This window comes from Myotis brandtii, unplaced genomic scaffold (assembly GCF_000412655.1).
Source record: "Myotis brandtii unplaced genomic scaffold, ASM41265v1 scaffold244, whole genome shotgun sequence".
Taxonomy (NCBI): domain Eukaryota; kingdom Metazoa; phylum Chordata; class Mammalia; order Chiroptera; family Vespertilionidae; genus Myotis; species Myotis brandtii.
Genome location: NW_005359225.1, coordinates 1,590,632 through 1,591,224, shown reverse-complemented (window position 1 = coordinate 1,591,224; position 593 = coordinate 1,590,632). Strand labels below are relative to the sequence as shown.

The 593-nt window shown below is 62.7% G+C and overlaps 1 protein-coding gene across 1 annotated transcript in view; it reads right to left on the bottom strand.

Annotated features, from left to right (window-relative positions):
* WNT11 (wingless-type MMTV integration site family, member 11) overlaps positions 1-592 on the bottom strand; it is a gene marked incomplete at its 5' end in the record, with an annotated part of 15,543 nt that extends 14,951 nt beyond the window's left edge. Inside the window, one exon of the mRNA XM_005867153.2 lies at positions 552-592. Within this exon, the coding sequence (XP_005867215.1) occupies positions 552-592 (41 nt within the window). The remainder of the gene's footprint in view (positions 1-551) is intronic.
* Between the last annotated feature and the right edge of the window lies 1 nt (position 593).

The following is a 593-nucleotide window of genomic DNA, read 5'->3' as shown; positions in this document are numbered from 1 at the left end:
CTACCTAAAGGGATACCCTTCACATGTGCACAGCATCTGACAGTTTACGAGGTTCTTTCAAGAGCCGCTTCTCATCTGATCTGAGTGAGGTACAGACACTTCCTCTCCACTGACGGAGGACACTTCCCCGTGTCACTCAGGTGGAGGGCCAGGGCTGTCTGAGGACCCCCAATGGGGTCAGAAGGCTGACAAGGAAACCAACAGGGCGGGGCCCCACGCGCAGGGCACAGACCCTCTGGACTGTGCCCCCGGTCCACGCTGTCTTTTCCATCTGCCCCGGGGGAGGTCCTGCGCAAATCGCAGCTGCCCAGGACGGGGTCATTCCCTCGCCGCCCCCCCCCAACCCCCCGCCGCGCCCTGTCTCGCTCTGCTTCAGAGCCCTCCCGCAGTGAAGGGCAGTATTTGCAGAGAAGGGAAAGGAGGCTTAAGGAGAGTGACTTGCCCACGAGTCCCAAGCCAACCTCTCCCATTCATGGGGCCCCTTACGGCTCCCACTACCCCCAGCCGCCTGTCCCGGAGCCCGTCTGCGTGGACGTGGGGTCCCCACTTACAGCCACTTGATGCCATAGCACACGCCGGTCTGCAGCGCCACG